The sequence below is a fragment of the Gallus gallus genome, chromosome 7 (assembly GCF_016699485.2).
Source record: "Gallus gallus isolate bGalGal1 chromosome 7, bGalGal1.mat.broiler.GRCg7b, whole genome shotgun sequence".
In the NCBI taxonomy this organism is placed as follows: Eukaryota; Metazoa; Chordata; class Aves; order Galliformes; family Phasianidae; genus Gallus; species Gallus gallus.
In genome coordinates, this window is record NC_052538.1 from 3,304,010 (window position 1) to 3,322,041 (window position 18,032).

Consider the following 18,032-nt stretch of genomic DNA (forward strand, 5'->3'; position numbering starts at 1 on the left):
CAGAGTCTGAAAAGTGACACATGAGCCAAATATGAGAAGCATGCACCCTCACATAATGATACTGCACAGAGATTCCCATTCTAATTCAGCATTTGTTTTGTTTTCTGAACCAGCACAAATAACTTGCCTTAATTCTTTTGTAAACTACCAACGTAACATACTCCCTTTCTCCTATCCTTTGACAGGTCTCAGTAATAAGGTTCCACCATTCTTTGAGTGATTTGGTTTGAAGACTTATAATATATTACATATAAGTGTGTGTATATATATATACATATACACGTCATGTACTTGTGAGAAATACATGCACACACATGGACACCTATTTAATTTTAGGTGCTTTTAAATGGTGATCTCTGTGTGTAACTTCTTTGCTTCCCAAAGCCTTTTATAACACTTTAAAACCATGTTGGCCATTTGTTTGGTTTCCACCTAACAGGGTTCAGATTTTCACCTATGTAAGTTGTAGAGAAAGAAATAATTCAGGTAATTAAACCAGATTTCACTGGGCTTATGAATAGCACTGAGATAGTCTGGGTTCTCAGAGAAGGAGACTTACGTTTATTAAACTGAATACCATCCAACTGGGCTCCACTTTGTTTCAAAGATGGGAAAAGAATCAAGATTTGGGTGGTTGTCTTAATGAAGATGCCTCACTACGCAGCTCTCAATCACCCCTGAAATTATGCTACCTATCAGTTTTATCAAGCACAAATAGCTAAGCTCGCTATGTTTGAATGCAGCTCAAAATGAACAATTTTTATTTTTCCCCAATACACTGGACAGAGGGACATACACTCTTTCATCCTGCTGGGAGAGCTAACATTTACCTTCATTATTTTCTGGTGGTGATTCCAAAAGTACTCAGCACTGACCTTGCTCTGATTCCTCTGGAGTCACTAGCAGAACTTTTGCTAGCTCAGGAGGATAGTGCTGATGCTGGTTGCTTTTTTAAAAGAGCTTATTGCCTTGCTATTGCAAAAGCATTTTCTGGAACAGGTGGGAAAGGTTATAAGAAAGCCCAACAACAGAACAAAACAGAATAACAACCAAGTCTCTTTTGTGTTGAAGCAGTGATTCATAGAAGGGTACAGGCACTCCCTAACCTCCTAAGGTTTTATCAGTTCTGCTCAGAACTGATCATTGCCAGAGATGAGCTTTTTAAAATGCAAATAAGGTAGTTGGCTGCGTTGCAACTATGTCAGGTTTGCAGCCAGAAGGCAGAGGAGCTGAGCCTCAGCTCCAGAGCTGGCAGATGAGGACCAGAGGAGTTTGGCAGGCTCCCACAGGAAGCTGTGTCTCAAGTAGCTGTGCTCTTTGAGGGCAGCAGGTGAGGCACACAAAAGCAAGCCATCATTACAGAAAACAACTGAAACACAAAGCACTTGGTTAGAAATGAGTTGGTGCTTAAAAGTAGGAATCTCAACCAAACAGTCTTTACCCAGAGGTTGGTTGGTTGTTGTTCTGAATGCTTTGTATACAGCTGAAGAATTTAAGGTATTTCTTGGCTGTTGCAGAAGCTAAGGAGACAACCAGTGATTTACACATCCATGTGTGACACCCCAGGATGTGGCAAGTGATCCAGAACGGCCTTGTATCCGGAATGCCCAGAACAACAGCTGCTCTGGTGTCATGCCTGAACTCAGATAGACTCCTCCCAGCCTATACCTCAATTTCAACCCCAATACATCCTAAGAGTACTGCTTGAGAATATGGGATGCATTTTGAAAACCCTTTCCTATATCAGAAAATATTTCACTTAAACACTTGGTATGACTGTATCACTGATGAATTCACTACAGTTCATTACTGCTCCAAGAATCATCTGAAGTTGAATAACTCCAGGGAAGAGAACTGGGGAAACGGGTCAAGCAGATTAATGAAAATCTATAGACAAGCTTGAAAAGGAGAGCATTAAAACAGAGAGCAGACTAAACCCAGAGATACTGGTGATGTTGTGAAGACCGCCCCACTCTTTGCAAATCCTGTTTATTCACAGACACACACAAGATAACAGGAGAGCTATTTCTTTCAGGTTCCTTTCTTATTTAAAGTGAGAATATCTGTGAGCTTGTATCATAATTACTCCAGCAGCTAATTACGATGCCAGAGGCGGAACAGTGTGACTCAAGGACCAGACTAAGCAGCAGGAACAATTCCAAAACAAACAATAACGTCTGTGCTTCCACGGTAGTAGAGTGGCACTAGAAATACACAGAAATAAAGGAACATGCAGAAGAGAGAAAGTAGATGAGAAAAAAACTCAAAAATGCACGATGTTCCCAAATGCTCTCTACAGATACAGTGCTTTTGAGATCAGGCTGCGTTCTTACAAGTACCGTACAAACTTTGAAGCATGTGGTGAAAGGGGAAGAACTGCAAATACAGTTCTCCATAACACAGGATCAGGGACAAACTTGTGGTCATATTTATACTGTGTCACTCCGTGCTGATGACAGGACAAAGAATAAAACTGGTACTTACATCCCGAGCTGCCATTCGTTGGAACCAAAGTGAAGTTGGAGGCCCAGGGGTTACGCACGATATCCTGCCAATGAATGGTGTCTGCGAAGCAAAGAAATTTGTTCTGGCCAACATACACCCCTCCATTCAGTATTTCTGCACAAAAGAACAAGAGGACATCGTTGTGAGGCTTCAGGCATACAGTTAATTAAGTTTACTGCTGCTTTGTACATGGGAGAGAGAGGGCACAGAATACAAACGTGGAGATTCACACTGTAACCTCACCTAACACTGAAAACAGGATGGTAAATAGCATACAGCACTTGCAAACAGGAACTATTTATTTATATGCAGAAGGAGCCTGATGAAGACAGGCACACAGCTGATAGGTTATTGACTGGGTTTCTGTGCTGTTCCGGGGTATTCAAGTGTGTAAGAGTACTGTTATCCGTGGGTAAAATAAATCCCAAGACTTAACTGACTTCAAAACACACAAGCAGTCACACTATGCTGCATTTCATTAACGCATATGGACACTTAAAACATAGAATAAGCTGATGTGCCCCCCCAGAGGTAAGAATACTCTCATCCTAGAGTAAGTAAGGAGGGCTGAGCTGTCAGGATGTCTAGAGAAGTGCCCTATTTGAGCACACTGCCCTGCCATACAGCCCTACAGCCCAGCTGCACTGCCTCACATAATTACATGTAGCAGTGAATCACTACCAACCTTTGAAATTACTCCATTCTCATCAAACTTTTAGTCATAAAACCTATTTAAAAATCAATATGGGGTCCACGTTCTTGTACGAATCCCAGCCCTCTGTCCACGGAGATCACAGTGATACAGCAAGTCAGGGCAGCAGGCACAGGCAAAACAGGACTTCAGCTCTTCTGGCTGTTTAGAAGTAGCACTGGGGTCTCCTTTGGAGTAGTAACTTGATTTTTTTTTTCACCTTCTAAACTCTTTTTCTAACAGCGTTCATCTTCTTAGCCTGGCTCCTGCATTTCCAAAGCAAAGGAAAATCCTTGCATCTTCCATTCAAGTGAGCAGGAGCAAGGCAGCTAAAGCCTCCTGCACCACTTACTGTCACAGACTGCAGCCAAGCAAAGAGAAGTTGAAGGTTGGTTACGTATGGTACCTCCCGATGACATGAAGTGGTGCTACGCAGCCACGAGTGGCACACCTCTTACACTGACATTAAGAGGAAATCTCAAGCACCGTGGCAATGACGAGGTGTGCTGATAGCCCTCGTCTCCCACAAAAGCCCTTAGAAGCCTCAGTGGGAAGAGTAACATCGACCAACAACCAGGAGTTGCTGTGTTCTTCTTTTAACCTTGCAGAGCATCCAGGACACAGAACGCAGGGCAGGCAGCCCCCAGCAGAAGAACGTATTAAATAAAGGATCATCTGTAAATACATCCTTCTGCCATATTCATCAGTTCACAGTATTGATACCTATTTCTCAGAAAGCTCCGATTTAAAAGCTTGGCTTTTCATTGAAAAGGAGCTTAAAAACAAAACCGACAATAATAATAATAATCTCATACAGAAAAGAGCCCAGATTAGAATTACAGAGATGATCTGTCTGTATGATATTCTTATGATCCCTGCAAAAAACCCACAGCCATCCACAGCATCTGCTAGCAATTCTGCACCGGGGAAAAAGTGGGACTCACAAGCACACTTGAAAACATGATTACTGATCATTTCTCCATGTCTTCCCAGCTACCCAGGATTAGCTAATCCACAATGGCCCAGATTTTGATTAAAAATAACGTCTAACAAGCCATGAAAAATGGAGAAATCTACCCTGATAGCTCCTCGAACACTTGCACGTGACTCCAAATAGTGCCACTATCAGCTGGTGCCCCGAACACCTGCTGCTGCCATCATTGCTGCTTCTTAGAGCATTCACTCATGACAATACCTACCAAATTCCTGCTTTCTCCGAGAAACTTGGATGTATTCGTGTGTATCAGGCACCGCCTCGCCCTCAAAATATTTCTAACAGTTTCAATTTGTGGAGAAATACATTTTTTTTCAGTGTAGAAGTAACCAGAAACTGGCCCTGCTTTACTGAAGGCTTTTCCTGTGGTTTACGAGGAGCAAACGCGGAGAGCGGCCCGACCTCCCTCACCACTGAATAAGGGCTGCCATACCTGCTGCCTGTCCCCAAAACGTGGTCAAATGTGTTTACCCCAAACCACACTGCCTCTCATAGGTGACAGCATTCAAGTCCGCAGGTCTGCTCATGCAGGAAGGCGCTAAGAAACCTCAGTAACAGCATCAAAGCTGGGCTCTTACAGCTGTTAAACGGCCATGAGCTCCACGTTCAGTGCAACCCTTAATATGTGCTTTTGCTCAGCTCCTCCCGTTCTGTTGGATCTAAACTCAGTCCCCTCCTACCTCCCTTTCCCCGCTTGCTATTGTACGGCTCTTTATGCAGAGTCCTCGGCGTGTGTAAATCAGCACAGATGTATTGGCTACACTGAATTAACAAACTCAGATGCATTCTGTGCTTCTGTGCCCTCTCTTAGCAAGAACAATGCCTGGAAAGACCTAATAAACCCCAGTACATGTTAAGCAAATGAAGCACAAATGCAATCAATATACAAAAGAGTTACTGTATAATGAACTCATCATCATAAAGTCATCATCTCCTTTTAATTTACAGCGCTGAAAGTGGGTGATAAAGTTAAACAATAAACAGGAGGAGGAAGGCGGGGATCTCTGGCTATGCACATGAGCAAGAGAAGGAAGGCAGGCAGGCACAGGAGGGCTTTCTCCTCCTTTGTGCAGCACAAGGAGCCCTCCTGCTGGGCCCTGCCAAGGACAGACAGTGGCCAGAACACGTTTACCCATGGGCTTTATTTCTCCTGCAAAGAACGAAGCCAAGCGCTGCTGAAGACACACGAACAAGCGCTGCTTACAGCGGCATACACTTTAAATATCTCGTAGAGGAGAGGATTTTTGCCTTGTAATGCAATTTTTGTGGGATGCCAGAAAATGATTAATCCAAACCCAGCCCTGCTGCCTGGGTTTGTGCTCCTGCCATGGAGCTGCATGGGCTGCAAACGTCACCCGCGGGCTCCCACACTGCTCCAGGGCACAGAGCTCCCAGAGGGGATTTGGAAGCACGTGCCCTGCCAGCTCTCTCCAGGAACCGAGGGGCAGGCGATCCTGCAAGCCCTCCTGCAAGCTGCCAAGAGCCACGCGTGACTCTCACTATCCTCCCTTTTGGCACCGGGGTGCTCTGAGCAAAGGAGCAGCTCCAAGGCCTTTTGCCAGTCGATTCTGAAGTGAATGAAAAAATCTTATCTTCCTTATTAAAGCTACTTTTCTGGCTTAAAAGCAGTATAATGCTGTCACCCAAGTTATATGAAAATAAAGCAGCGAGCGCACTCACCACTGACTTGCCATTATTTTGCTTATTGTGTGGAGGGCTGCCAAATGATTGTGGGGAACTTACATCTGCATATTATTAAAATTCTATTAAATGGTTATTTATCTAGGGACTGGAATCAGAAATGGCTTATCCATTTTATCAGCTATTTTCTGGCTTCCATTAGCCAGGAGATGAAGCAGAACAACTACCATGTACTCTGGTAACTCACCTTATAATGCCAACAGCAGAGCAACAACACATACAGGTCTCTGGTAGCCATGAAACACAAACATCATCTACTTCCATAGAGGCATGGAGAGATATAGCATGTAGAACTCGGTCTGCTATGTTCAAAAAGGGGCTAAATTCAAAGCGTTTGCTCTAAGCTTGAGTGAGGTGAGTGAAAATGCGTTACCAGCTGCCAGAAGCTTCAGACATGAATGGACAGTAGCTCTGCACACGTATCACCTGGTTACACTGCAGATGGAAAGAACTTCTTCTCATCCATCTGCCAAAAGGGGATTTTCTTCATCTGCTTTTTTCTTGTGTACAGTAGAATCCCCCGTGGTCTGTTGTCCAACTCCTAAAGTGGATTCAATTGCCAAAACACGCTCGCATTCTGCTCCATACCCTCAAGTACAAATAACTTGTGTGTTGATATGCAGTGGGAGCTGCTGGCAATTACTTTGCAGTACAATCTAGTTCTATAAGAGTTATAAGATTGGTTATAAAACTGCTACTTTCATTGAGGGTTACACACTAAAAGCCCCTTTGTGGTCCCGTGAAGCCAGCTGCCACGCTGAACTGGAAGGAGGCACAACGAGGGGGAAAAGAAATAGCTCTATGGTGGACAGAGAAACAGAAAGGCTTTAGTTCAGATAACTGTTAGGAACATCCACTGTAACAACCTCAAAAGCAAAACAGAGGACACCTTATACCTTTCGCAGTGATTATCAGCTAACAAAGCAGCTGCCCCTTATACTACACCACACTGTTCTCTGCACATATGTATCATACAGTGCATATTAATGACACTCACTTTCCAAAGTCAGCCTCCATTAGAGCTGAAGCATCTTTGCACGCCGACAGTGATGCAGCTTTGCCACTGCCACCCAGATGAGAGGGATTTGTAGTCAGATACCATATCGCCCTCAAAACACCGTCAACACTTGAGATGCTGTTTGTGAAAATGGCTTTGGCCTGGAAATTTCATGCCAAACCAAGTCTTTTGATCTCGTAGCACAGTAGATTGCTCATGACCCACTGGGAAAGCACTTCAGGTCCATCATTAATAAGCTATGTCTTAAGGGTAATGAGAACTGTGTACTTTAGGAGACAATAGCTCATCCATCATCAATCAAGGTTTGAAGTTTTTATACAGATGATTTAAGAAGAGTTGGACTGTGTAAAATTGAAATGTCACATTTGTATCGGGAGATAGGGGGAGCTTGATAATGAAAATGAGAGTTTTAACCTTCTCCATTTCAGCTCAATGACCATACTGAGAAGCTCATGGATGTGGAATCTGTGTACCAGCTAGAAGCCCCACACAGCCTTCGATCTCAATTACACAATTTCAAGTAAAGATTACTTGGGTCATTAGCTGGAAGTCAGTTTCAAGGCTCGACAGCAACAGCAAAATATTCTTTATTTCTATCACCAGCACTCAATGTTACGTGCAGGCTGTGAGTCCGTATGTCCAATTGCTCACTAACTAAGAACACTGGCTGTAGCAACTGAGCATAAATCTTCCAACTCTGTGTTGCTCCATAAATGAGAATGAGCAATTTCATTACTTTTCGCTGAGTTGGATGGGCCACCTTTTCACCATTTCACTGCACTGGTGTGTGAAGATGGATTTGCATGCTCCTTGTGAGTCGTTTAGCTGCTTCATTAAAGGACAACAGGCTCTCGCCGAGTCGTCTTCAACAATCTCAATGAAGAGAGTCTCAGTTTCGTTATCAGCTTAAGTCACACTAAACAAACTCGCAGAGGAGTTCCTTCCCCTCCCATTCTGGTGGAGTTTTCCTACCCCTGCAGTCATTACTCCACCTTGGTAAAGGAAAATAAAAGGATGCACTGACTCCAACCAGCACAACTTGCCATCAGTAGCACGGTACCCTTGATTCTACTTAACGAGGAGAGAAGCATAAAGCTGTATGATCAGCCTTCGGTCTGGCATTTCCTCTGCAGACGTTATCTGCAGAAGCAGCAGGAGCTGTCCACAACGTTACCCACCCCATTTGTTTGGTTCCACTCACATCACTAGCTTCTGAAAGCTGTTTGACCCTGTTGACTTCACAGGTGAGGAGCTTTACCGTAACACATCGACTCTGTTACAGGGATATTCATTTTCAGGAGATGATAATTGCATCACTTTTTTTGTGAAGTCAAATTTTAGCCCTGGCGTTAGCAGCCAACTGTTTGATTTGCTGCTTTCTCAATCTAATTTTCAGGGAGGACAGGTAGATTAACAGGTATAAAACATAACACCGTAATGATACGGCTTCCTGCCGTGTTACCAAACTAGGAGAGAAGCACTGCAGACACTGAGAGGGACATCCCTGCTGTGTACCCATGCAGTGCTGATGGGTCACCACAGTGTGCTGCGTGAGCAGGAGCAGAGGCTGGAGCGGATGATTCCTCGATGCCCCTTCCAACCTCATTTATTTTGTCATTCCACGATTATCAACCACCTACTGCACAGTCCTTACAGTGTTCTACATGCAAACTGCTGAGAAAGCACTTTCACAATGCAAAACACCGATGCAGAATGAACCACGTATTTAAAAGAGTGGCACCCGTGCGTGTCCAGAAGTGCTACAGCCACAGGCATGCAATGATTCAAATGGTTCAAAACCTGCTCGTCCCAAATAATCCTCCCTTCCTCCCTGTCCTTATTCCTCAGCAGAAAGCCAGCCGACTGGGAGATGATGTACAGTGCGCTGGGTGCACCTGCAGGGCACAGAGCAGAGTGGGATCCCAGAGGCCTCATCTTGAGACTCTGACAGGTATCGCAGTGCTGGCATTTATTTCTGCTGTCTGATCAGCTTTAACAGCGAGCATCCTGTGTGATATGATCTAATGGAATGACCCAAAGCAGCTGTCCCAAGGCTTGCCTTTCAGTCTTGCATGACACAGACTCTGCTTTCCGTGTCAGGCATCCTCCAAATCTCTCAATGGAGACTGAACAGATCCCAGTGCTGCTGCTTCTGCCCCGTGGAAATGTTACCCGTGCCCAGAAGTTGTGCATCTGCATCAGCTCCTTCATCTGTCACCCCGATCAGATGCTGCAACAGTGCAGCGACAACACACAGCCAGGCCTCTCCTCCTGCCTCACTACATGGGTTCCACATCCATTTTTCCTCAGAGCTTGTGCTGCCATTGAAGCATCTCTCCAGATGGATGCTTTCTGCTCCTGAGGGGCAGTGATGAGAACCTCCCACCTCAGGACAGAGAACACTGTAGCTGGTGCTTACAGCAATACCTTTCATTCAGCATCAACTGCGTGAACCAAATCTGAGAAATAGCACTCAAAACACTTATATCTATTTTCTTCCCTAAAGTTTGTACAAAATTCTCTTGGCAAAACGCTCATTTCTTCACCCAGGATAAGGACACACACCTTGACTGATTCCCTTCCGTGCTGCCAAGACAGACAAGCATTTAAATGCCTCTCCTTGGCAGGACGCTTGATATATAATATTTTGATCAAACCTGAAATGTTTCATGTCTGCTAATGGCAGCTCTCAATTCATCTTTCCCATCTGCAGCGATACACAACAGTGAGACTACTGCATCCCTGTCCTCCTGGAACCAGCTCGTTATGGGAGGCACCGTGCAAGTCAGCATTGCATGACAGTTTGTATGCCGCTGCTGCACCCTTCCCGAGCGTTCCTTTCGTGCTGCTTCTTGGCTTCCACATGAAGAGAGACCTCATCAGGGTCAGGGGCACCTGACCACAGCAGGGTTTCCCTGCAGCACTCCTGCAAGCTTCAGCTCCGGCGCTATTTGGCAGTGTACCTTTTGATTCTTTTCACGCAGGCAGATAAATCCCAGAAGGCTGCTTTCTATCCCAAGCACATCTGGCACTCAGGCCATGCGCTTGGCAAACACACTGATGGCCTTCTGTCTTGGAGTGCGAGCGCCTCAAGTACATCCTGATTGGCATCAGCGTGCAGAAATTCCTTCTCCCTTCAATAAAATAGTTAAGATCTGGATGTAGTGGTAATTTCTACCATTTTCTGAAAGGCTGTAAAAAATTACTGGCTCCATAAAGCCCTTCTCTTTCAAAACTGTCATCATGTGGCTTGGAATACTCTGGGAAGGGTGCCCAGAGCTGCGTCCAGCTGCATCCTGCGCTTCAGTACAAGCATTTGCATAGGGGCTGGTAATTGGCATGCCGTTAGTTGGATGCCAGATACAGCCATTGCATAACCCAGCTCATCTTCTTGCTGGGCCCAAAAGACTCTCTGTGTGCTGAGCTTAAAATCACTGTATGGGTCTGTTCAAGAACAGTCACACACTTCCAGGCCACGCGGTGTCAACCTGTCCTGAGATACGACACCAACTCTTTGAACAGGAATTTTAACAGAAAGCTGAGGTGGGAAGTGCCTTTCCCTGGCTTTGCTGTGCTGAGGGCGTGTGCATGACAAACTGGCAGCCATGGTAGTAAGCACAAGGCACAGCTCAGGGTTGCTCTATTCACTTTTTTAGGACCACCATCTCATCTCTCTCCTCAAGTGTTCTCTAGTTCTTCTGCTTGCTGTTAAGTAAGAGTCCTTCTCACCTCCCCCACTAGTCTTCATTTCATGAAGGCCTCATCCTACCTCCCTGCTTAAATACTGCCATGAAAACTTCCTCTTCTCTCTTTCTTTCCAGCAAGACTACGACCAACACGGCTGCAAACATTCCCAGCACACACCTCCTTCCTTTCCCCAGCAGATCAACTGCCCTGAACCCGATCTGCTCTCCACTACAACGCAGTAGACCAAGAGATTCTCCCTGGCCTGGACTGACGTGGACTTGACACTGCAGTGAGATGCGCACCCCATGCACAGAGAACATCTCTGCTCATTGCACCGTGGGTAGATTTTGCCCTGTACCCGGGCAACCTCGGCAGTAACAAGGGTAACCTTCGTTGTCGCAGCTGGTAGAAGAACACTCTTCCCAGAAGAAGGATGGGTTTGCCTCCAGCATTTCACCACTGTACCACTAAACTAGCCCAAACATTTTCTATCAGCAGGCAGTGATAGCGCACAGTTTGTCCTTGTCTGCATTCTAGCTAAACTGTGTTTGGCACTGATTAATGATACCTATTTCAATGAGATCATTTTTAATAACGCAGACAACAGGAGGGAAACGTAAGCACCCACACCCACCAATCCCGTCGTTACGGCTGCTATCCTCAGTATTAAAGACAAGTCTTCATATTTTTTTGCCCAAGAGCTTCCCAGCACACGAACAGACGATGTGCTGAGTGCAGAGTAGCTGAGGGCAGAACAAAGCAGCTGCTTTCCCAGCGTCAGGGCTGGGCCCCATTGCATTTAAGCTTGACTCTGTGCGCTCCAAATTGCCCATGCTTAGTTCTGTGGCTTTTCTTACCGTTGCCTTTTAAGGTCAATCCATCATCACTGACACAACTGATAAGTAAATAAATTAGCAGAAGAGATATCCTGAATGATTATTTCTCTCTGAGTGCTGTGGCCCAGAACTACACAAACGTTAGCAAAGGGACATGGATGTTGATTTGACAAAATAATGGGGAGGGAAGGAAGTTATTCTTCTGATTAACTCCTAACTCCTCCTTTGGCCTTCGTAGCTTTTTTTTGTCCCCTGCTTGAACTTCAAAACTTCTTGCTCAAATTGCATACAAAGTCAGTGTAAGGCTGCAGAAGTGATATACCTGGCTGTTCCTGGTCTTCAAAGGCTACAAAACATCTGTTGGTTGGCAAGAGCAATTAATTAGCGAAACTGAAAATATGGTTCCTTTTCACAAAGGCTTGGATGAAGCAGAGGAGGGGGAGACAACTCCAGGAAAGTCGAGCCTCATGAAGGCCTGTAAGCTGTGTGCCTCTGGGCAAATTCCCAAGGCTGAGATCTCTATGAATTTAATGGTTCTTAATTCCACAGGATTTCTAATTACAGCTCAGAGAAGGTAATGAGATGTGATGTAAATGTTTAAAAGAAAAATAACTAAAATAAAAAGCCTGTCAAAGCTACCAGCCAGCCCCTCGGACCCACAGCAGGCACCGCCTTGCTGGGCAGCCTGGGGTGGCCAGGCAGAGCCCCACGGCATGCCCAGTGCTGATGTACCTCCCAAACCACCTCCCTTGTTAGGCTCCTAATGAAGAAGGCCTCCTCTTTCCTCCCATCTTCCCATCCCAAATCTTTCAGGTCACATTCCACTGGGTGAGGAAGACGGTGAAAACCCAACTGCAGACATGAAAGGAGTTGGGTAAAAGCCAGCACTGATTTAAGAGCTGCTGCTTTCCTGGCACAGTCTCTAGTGAGGATTCCCACTCCTGCACATGAGGGGCCTTCTGAAACTCCAGCACTGCAAAGCACCTCTGACCAAAGTCAGGGAGGAATGGGCAGGAATAGCGAGGCTGAACACTGTAGTCTCAGCAAACGTACTGCAGGGCTTTATGCCTGATCATTCTGACACTGGCTTTCATATTTAAGCTTGTGGGAAGACCTTATCCTTCCCTTTTCCCCGCTTTACATCATTTGAGAGCTAAAATCTCAGAAAAGGCTCCCATGAGCAATGCATGCATCAGATGGACCCATGTGGATCAACAGTCCCCTGAGCCCTGACATCTCTTCAGACACCAGCACTGGCAGAGAAACCAAGCCTAGGGCAAACCAATGGCACAGCACCACTGCCATCTCCTTCCGTGTGGGCAATGCATCCCCACTGCAGGGCAGCTGGGGAAAAAAAGGTTCCAAAAGGATTTAACCTTGGTGTTCTGGGCTGAACCATTAGCACAAATCACAGTCTGCATAAAACCATCTTGCAAACAGTAGGAGAAACTCCTGAAGTGTGTAACATGCAGGAAGCTCTTGGGTTGTACCAGAGTGAGAGGCACAAAGGCAAGTGCACATCCAAGTGACCTCTGGAGAGCACACTGCTGTATGTGCACATTTTGCAAAGACTGGTTACTCTCAGATGAATGAGACCAACATCTGCTTACAACCACAGTGGCATTCTGGCCTCAGTGGGGTACATATGCAGTGCCATCACTGCTCTGCAGTTTTTAATGTTAGGTTGTTTTCTCACTCAGAAGCTGCCTGGTGCTTCCCAGGGGAGTTCAAGATTGCTCAGAACAGTAAAAGGAATTCCTGAAAGCAGCAACCAATATTTCTCCACCCCTACTTCCCAAGGACTTAACATGATCTGATGAGAATCACATTCTTTGCGCTGCAGCTCAGGGCTAGCACAGCACTGCTGTGCAGGTCAGAACCAAAGCAGAGAAGATATGCAGAAGGGGAAGAGCAGAATCTCCAGTGCAGCCACGACTCCCACAAGGCTGCCTCTGAGGGGACAGGCTGGACAGCTGGCGAAGCAAGAGTTGACCAGAACGGGAATCTGGATAACAATTTCAGCCCAGGTTTGTCCCTCCTCCAGCCTGTAAAGCACCCCACCGGAGTGTCAGCACAGCCAGAGCTGTCTCAAACCTTGCTCCTTCCCACAACGTGAAGAGATAGGAGACAGCACCCTTGACTGCCTGCCAGCACTTGTCAGAAGAGGGAGAAAGAGCCCAGGGCTTCAGCAGGCACTCTGAGATCTCTGCATTCACACATTTGCTACTCTGGGTTGCAAAACCCAACTACCACTCCAAGCAGGTGCCAGCATCACCAGGACCTGTGGCAGCAGCACTGACATCTCTCCTTGGGACCGCTGTTCTTAGTCTGCTTCTGACTTATGCAAGAAGGGACTGAAGTCCAAACAAGCCTGAACCTGAACTTTCTTTGCATTTCCCTAAATGTGACCAGAGATGAGATCTGGTTCAACAGAGAAACAGCTGTCAAAGCACCAGCTGCTCCTCCCAAGTCCAGCACACGCCACAGCAGACGCTTAATCCAACAGGCTGACCTCTCCAGAGCGCTGCCCAGCTTGTTGTGCACCACACAGTGCACTGGTAGCTGCCTCTTATTGAGGAGCCAAACCCCCACTCTACCTCTGTGGCAGAGCAGGCAGACATCGGAAGTGCTGGCAGCATCTCATCGCAACGTGCCCTGCTGGGACTTAAACTCACCTCCTTCGGAAGGGCAGCGCCAGCAGGCTGCACCCCATCCTGCAAATGAAGCCTACCATATGGCACACGGATACTTGGAAGGAGCTTGAAGCAACCACAGCTCAGGAAAAACATACAGGTAAGTACTGCACTCGTTTATGAGAAGGCAGAAGGAAAATACAGCCACACATCATATACACAGGAGAATAACCTACACCAATAAAACAACCACCTTTAAGTACAAATTTACATCTTTTTTTTTTACTGTTGTGATTCTGATTCCCTTTGAGGAGTGATTAACCTTTCCCAGCATATGAAATGCTATGAAATGCTTCTTGACAGTCAAGAATAAGCGAGAGACTGAATGTGTCTCAAAGCTAACAGAAAAAAGGATCAGATGCTTTTGTTCAGCCATGGGGTACATTTTCCCTTAAAACACGTAACTCAGTTTTATATTTACTTTGTTAATTAAAAATGAGATTTATTAAATTTGTAACTTAAAAATCCAATAAAGAAGCAGCCACAATAGGCAAAGGCATTTCCCTTGGTGTAACTGTTACAGAAGTCTATCAATTTGCCACGAGCACAGATACACAAACTGACTGTGCCTATCAGACTGATAAAAACCACCCTGCTGATGGAGGAAAGTTGTGCTTATCAGCAGCATATGTCATTAGTGCCACGCAGTACAGAACCATGCTCCAGACAGGTAAATTCGAGGCTGAGATCTTTTTTCTCTGAGGTCCTCTTCCTATGCTGTATTATTGTTCCAGTAACAACTACCTCTGAAATTAATTCAATGCAAGCACCCCAGATGCAGGGAAAAGGGAGTTGATAGCACTCTATACATAAGGGATACCAAAACAACGTTCTTTACCTCTGACTTTTTTTCAATCATCTTGAATTGTTCATTAAATAACCACTGCTCTTTGCCTGAGCAAGTAAGGCACTGAACTAAAAGCAACCCTGAAGAGAAACAGTGCAGACCTGTCCTGAGCTTCACAATGCTACGGGGCTACAGTGAGGACTTGTCCAGGAGGTGCTGTTTGGAAGAGCACTGTGGGCTGAGCAGGAGGCAAGGCAGAAATGGGATGGGATGCTAACAGGTGTTTCTTCTGTGCTTCTCCCTTGCTGCTTGGAAAATACATAAGAAAGAGAGAGGAGTCTAACTTTTAATCTCACAGAAGGAGATGCCAGCTTAAGAACTTTCTGCTCGTTCATCCATTGTGTAATTCATCTTCTGCTTGCAAGTCACTGTAATGCAAAAACAGCCCAGCATATACGTCAGCGCCCTTGTAACTAAAACACATTCAATGTTCTTAAATGCCACTGAATGAGCAGTTGTGGAATCCAAAGCCTGGCCTAATTACACAAATTATTACAATAAATATTTAGGATTGCATATAGTGTTCACATGGTACTAAGTGGGGGAAGACATCTGTAACGAACCCTACCCATTCTCTTGAAAGGAAAGTCAGCTTTTAGGCTTAGAGGTCCTTCACTCCCCACACAAATAGGATTTGTGACAAGCTACAAGCACGTTTTGCTGCAGCTCCCAAACGCTTTCATTCATTTGCTGTGACTGTGCTAGAGAGAACGCTACAAAGTCTCACAGAGACACACACAGAAGAGCTTACCTATCAGTTCAAAGCAGAGCAATCCATGCAGCTGACCTGAAGTGTCTCTGGCTGCCTATTGGTACTGATGGGCCTTCTGATCCTTCCACCAACCACCACTCTCACCATTTCAAAATATTTTGAACTGAAAAAGTACTTCAAAAAAATCCTGGGTAACTTGAAGATATTCCTACTACTAACTTCTACCACATTTTCTGAACTGTGTCGCTGACTGTATGTTTTACTCAGATGTCACTTATTACCAAATGCACCTAAAGGCCAATAAATGAGGCAGCTCATTTAAAGGCCAATAAAATGCACCACGGCCAATCTAAACATAAGGATCCCGTGTCAGTTGTTTAAATAATCAAGGCTTTTAGGAAAACAAATTCATACCCAAACTGTCATTCCTCAACTGTTTCTTAGCCAAGATAACTTAGTGACTCAGCTCCCAGACTGGCAATTAGAAACTGGCAAAGTACTTGATTGATACAATGGCAGTACTTAAATTAATGAAGCAGATAACGCCTATAATCAAGGAGAAAAACCTAGAAAGGGTGTAGGTAGCATGTTATTACACTACAAAAGAGTTGATTTGTTTTCATTTCAGCTGTGCCTCAGTATGTTTACTAAATGTGCTTCATTTTATAGGGACTTCCATCTCTTTATGCACACAGCAGTTTCCATAAAAATGTCAACTTACTTAACGAGAAGTCCCAGATAGACTGCAAAGCTTAAGGGGTGTGAAACCTGCAGGGACTTGCAGGGGGCCTGGTGACCCCACTCTTCTCATGGATGGGAACTTGCAGTAGACGCTGGCAGAGCCCTGGGCTCTCGCTGGGGAGTATTTGAGCACTTACTGCAACTGGCCTTTTGCCAGCTTCCCACAGGGAATGCGGGGCTAACTGGAAGATAAGTCACCAGGCCCTGTCACTTCATATTTCTCCATCACTCGCAGGACCATCATCCTTCAAAAGTCCGTTTCCAGCTGAGCTATCAGAGAAGAATGAAAAATCGTTCTTTTAAAAAGCCTCGCCAAGTAAAAAAGATAAATGGTTTTGGTTTAATTTAAAAGCCACTGAAAATGTAAAAATGACACAAGACGACACAGGTCCTAGTTCATTTGGGACAGCAGCTTACTGTGCACACTGAAGCGCCCATCTTTGGTGCATGCAGGCGAGTGGTGTTTTCCAAAGCTTTGCTCCTGCCTGGGATTCACGTTATAGAGATAACCTTGTTATAGATATGATGTCCTTTGCTCTAGTACCTGTCACAGCTCCACTTTCTTGTCTTGCCAAGCTCTCGAGGGGCGCGCAGCAGCAAACGCAAGGCACCTGTCAGAGTGCCAGGGTTGTCAGTAAAAACAAATGGAGAAACCACAACAACACTAAGCTCCTACTGCTGGGAACCTCAGCCAAGAGCTCTCCACTTTAAGATGCCACTACTGCTGTAACAAAAGGACCACATGAAACACTTAGACATTCCAGTTTTGCTGCCTCCATAAGCCGTTAGATCAGTTCCTGGTTTTGCTATAAACCTGCTAATAATCTCTGCTGCATTCCTAGATTGAATGCCACTGCCCAACTCCCCCCTGCGCTTCACAATCCCCATTAGAAGCTCAAAGGATGCAAATTCATACCCCTAAGAAAAGCACGTAAACCAAGCATGTCCTGTAAGCTTTTAAAATCAAATGTCACACTTGCTTTTATTTTATTTATATCCAGAAGCATAAACAGCAACACAGTTCCCAAAAAAGAAACTAGTAAAGAGTAGTTGTGAAGGCATTCAGAGCTTGGAAATACTCTGCTTTTGTATTACACAGGCAGGAGAAACCCTAAGGTTTCAAACTCTCCCCTCCCTGGAATCCAGGCAGATGGTACGACCAACGCACCGTAACACAATCTCATTAGCTTCATGATCCATCTTGCTTTCTCTCCTGCCACCCCTCAGCTACCAGAGGCCAGCTAAGGGCCACAGCATCCCGTTAGTTCTGCCCTGTAGCTCACATCCTGTCTCTGCCCCCTGCTTGCAGCAGCAGGAGCAAACAGCCCAACGCCTGCACCCAGGTGGTACAAGCTAGCGCCGCAGCACTGCTGTGTGCAGGCTCCATACTTTGCAGAAGCTCCCACTCCCTCTACAGGTACACAGCATTAGCTTCAAAAGGCTGAGATAAAATCTGACCCACCCAAAGCACATCACAGAGGCTGGAATCAATAACACAATCAATAAGGAGAGAAGAAGCTCCCCTCCCCAACAGCAGCACCCTCACCTCTCCGGGCAGGTGCTGCCACTTCTCCTCGCAGATGCACTGCCAGAACGAAACTCCCATT

General features: G+C 45.5%; 1 protein-coding gene across 8 annotated transcripts in view; it reads right to left on the reverse strand.

The window, feature by feature from the left end:
• The window catches only part of ERBB4 (erb-b2 receptor tyrosine kinase 4), a 491,485-nt gene that overhangs the window by 170,360 nt on the left and 303,093 nt on the right, over positions 1-18,032 (reverse strand). For all 8 annotated transcript variants that reach the window (XM_015289117.4, XM_015289115.4, XM_015289118.4 and 5 more), the window contains 1 exon segment: positions 2,485-2,619. In XM_015289117.4, coding sequence (XP_015144603.1) covers positions 2,485-2,619 — 135 coding nt within the window.